Here is a 3,049-nt window from a genome sequence, read left to right as displayed (position 1 = left end):
CTTGTATTAAATAAATTCAATGCACACAGACTGAAGTAGTTTAAGTCTTTGGTTCTTTTAATTGTGATGATTTTGGCTCACATTTAACAAAAACCCACCAATTCACTATCTCAACAAATTAGAATATGGTGACATGCCAATCAGCTAATCCACTCAAAACACCTGCAAAGGTTTCCTGAGCCTTCAAAATGGTCTCTCAGTTTGGTTCACTAGGCTACACAATCATGGGGAAGACTGCTGATCTGACAGTTGTCCAGAAGACAATCATTGACACCCTTCACAAGGAGGGCAAGCCACAAACATTCAATGCCAAAGAAGCTGGCTGTTCACAGAGTGCTGTATCCAAGCATGTTAACAGAAAGTTGAGTGGAAGGAAAAAGTGTGGAAGAAAAAGATGCACAACCAACCGAGAGAACCGCAGCCTTATGAGGAATGTCAAGCAAAATCGATTCAAGAATTTGAGTGAACTTCACAAGGAATGAACTGAGGCTGGGGTCAAGGCATCAAGAGCCACCACACACACTGCACCCGTTTACCAAGAAATTTTGGAGCACTTCATGCTTCCTTCTGCTGACCAGCTTTTTGAAAATGCTGATTTCATTTTCCAGCAGGATTTGGCACCTGCCCACACTGTCAAAAGCACCAAAAGTTGGTTAAATGACCATGGTGTTGGTGTGCTTGACTGGCCGCACACAGTGCTTTCACTGTGTGCGGATTTTCACCCAAAAACACTCTTTATCACTCATGAAACAGTGACACAAAAAAATCTTAAGGACAGGCAGAATTACACAATGATTTCCTCTGTAAATTATCTTCATAAAACAATATAAAATGACTCTCTCTATAGTTCAGATTGACTGCAGTAAATGTTTCACATGTTTTCATTACAGCACAACATGATTCCTGAGTTGCCCCTTTTGTATAAATGATAATGAGATTGAAAGACCAACACTGTGTATCAGTTCATTTATATCTGATGGTTTTGATAGTATTTCATTTCATATTTTAGATTTGGAATATATCTTAATATGGTATTACTGTAGAAAGGTAGCACATTTCTTATTCAGTTCTGCATAATGCAGTTTTGTAAAGAGCTTGTAATCTTGCAAATTGTCCTGTAGGTTCATTGAGTTTTGCTAGTGTTTGTGTTTGAGTGAGAAAAGAGTTCATGTCATTTAAAGCTGTAGTCATTGACTGTATTTTGTGTCCAAGCAATGATAAACAATCCATAGTTGAGCCACACAGATGCTGCTGAGTTTAGTCCATCAGCTCTGTGTGACTGATAAGAGGTTTTGAAGTTTAATATCATTAATGTAAGTGTGTGTCTGACATGTGCATCCGCAGGCTATGCTAACGAGGTGGGCGAGGCGTTTCGCGCATTGGTGCCGGTCAGTGCGGTGTGGGCCAGTTACGCCGTGGCCACTGCATACGTGTCTGCTGACGCGCTGGACAAAGGCAGGAAAGCAGCTGCGGTGAGTCTGGATCGGTCTGAATCAGTCAGTCTGTCATCTTCTCGTCTGCGCTTCATGATGGTTCGGCTGGTTTGTGTCTGCAGGCTCACGCTGAGGATCATGGAAAGGTGGGGCGGGTGGCCGTCGCTGTGGTCGACACGTTCGTCTGGCAGGCTTTGGCTTCAGTGGCCATTCCTGGATTCACAATCAACCGCGTTTGTGCCACGTCGCTCTTCCTGCTGGGAAAAACCACACGCTGGCCACTTCCTGTGCGCAAGTGGACCACGACCGCCATCGGCCTCTCCACCATCCCATTCATCATCACACCCATCGACAGGTGAGAAAGTATGTGTGTGTGTGCGTGAGAGTGTGTAAGTGAGTGTGTGTGTCCCAGTGTTTTAAGTCAGTCTGTTTGTTCTTCATCAGGTCGGTGGATTTCCTGTTGGACTCCAGCCTTCGGAAACTCTACGGTGAAGGAGAAAAACATGAATGAGCCTTGTCACGACACTGACCTCTGACCCCTCCAGCCAGCACGAGCGCCAGTCTGTGATCAGCAGCAGAAATGTGTCTGACATTGATGTTATTACTGGCATTTCAGATGAACCGTGCCTCTCAAAGACCTTCATTTGCATGCATCTAACTTGATAATGGTTTTTATCTGTGCGGTTGTTTGTTTTCAAATGTTTACTTCATCTCTTTTTTCACATTATTGCATGATTTTATTTCAGCTCGTTTAATTATGTTTTTGGTGAACGGTTGAAGAATCCAGTACTGTATGTTTCCAAACTGTAGAAATGAAACTAGTGAAGGCTGAGTTTCTAATTACTGTAATATCAAATCAATCTGAAGTGTTTCTGATTATCTGTCATTCTTGTTTAATCTCATGGTAAAGGGATTAAGTGTGTTTCTGATGAAACTATGCAAGTTCAGTTCTGAATGGCATTAAACAAATATTTTTAATCAAATGTCTGTTTATTTGTCATTCCGACTCCAGCCTGATTCAGAAAGGTGTTTCCTTCATAAGACCGAAAGCATTTTTAGTTTCTTTCAGTTGTTTGTTTATTCAGTTATGTTAATGTTTTTGTTTTAGGAACATGGCTCAAAACTGAGGAGGAAGTTTACTGTGTTTACAGTGGGTTTTGTGGTAAAACCTTGTTTCATACTCAAACAGCTCTACTGAAGTATTTTCATATTTCAATGCATGACAGATTTAGGAATCTATGAGCTAAACAGAAACACTAGGGTTCTGAAAATGATTTGTTGTCATGAGCTGAAAATTAATCAAACGGCCCATATTCATGAAAATTCTGGGAGCAAAGAGTTGCTAGTGACAAAATTCTAAGAAAATTCTTAGAAAATTGGGCATATCCTTGTAGAATTAAAGAGAAGATCCAAGTTATTCACAAAGCATCTTAGCCCTTAAAAGAACTCTTACGGTCAAAAAGTGTTAGGAGTAGGGAGAAGGACGGGCTTAAGAGTTTCTTTAGCAGACGAGAAAACGGCCGAAACGAGGAGAAGAAACTTGTTGCAGACAATGGATGACAGTGAGTTAATAAGACGCTACAGATTAGATCATGCAGTGATCATGTTTGTGACTG

The 3,049-nt window shown here is 41.2% G+C and overlaps 1 protein-coding gene across 1 annotated transcript in view; it reads left to right on the top strand.

The window, feature by feature from the left end:
* The window catches only part of mtfp1 (mitochondrial fission process 1), a 22,210-nt gene extending 19,799 nt beyond the window's left edge, over positions 1–2,411 (top strand). Inside the window, exons 2-4 of the mRNA XM_016250907.1 lie at positions 1,345–1,472; positions 1,556–1,788; positions 1,878–2,411. Of these exons, the coding sequence (XP_016106393.1) occupies positions 1,345–1,472; positions 1,556–1,788; positions 1,878–1,944 (428 nt within the window). The 3' untranslated portion in view covers positions 1,945–2,411. The remainder of the gene's footprint in view (positions 1–1,344; positions 1,473–1,555; positions 1,789–1,877) is intronic.
* The last annotated feature ends 638 nt before the right edge of the window (positions 2,412–3,049 follow it).

The sequence above is a fragment of the Sinocyclocheilus grahami genome, unplaced genomic scaffold, assembly GCF_001515645.1.
Source record: "Sinocyclocheilus grahami isolate Dianchi unplaced genomic scaffold, SAMN03320097.WGS_v1.1 scaffold1014.1, whole genome shotgun sequence".
In the NCBI taxonomy this organism is placed as follows: Eukaryota; Metazoa; Chordata; class Actinopteri; order Cypriniformes; family Cyprinidae; genus Sinocyclocheilus; species Sinocyclocheilus grahami.
Note: the sequence above shows the minus strand (reverse complement) of the source record. Positions and strands in the feature narration are given on the sequence as shown.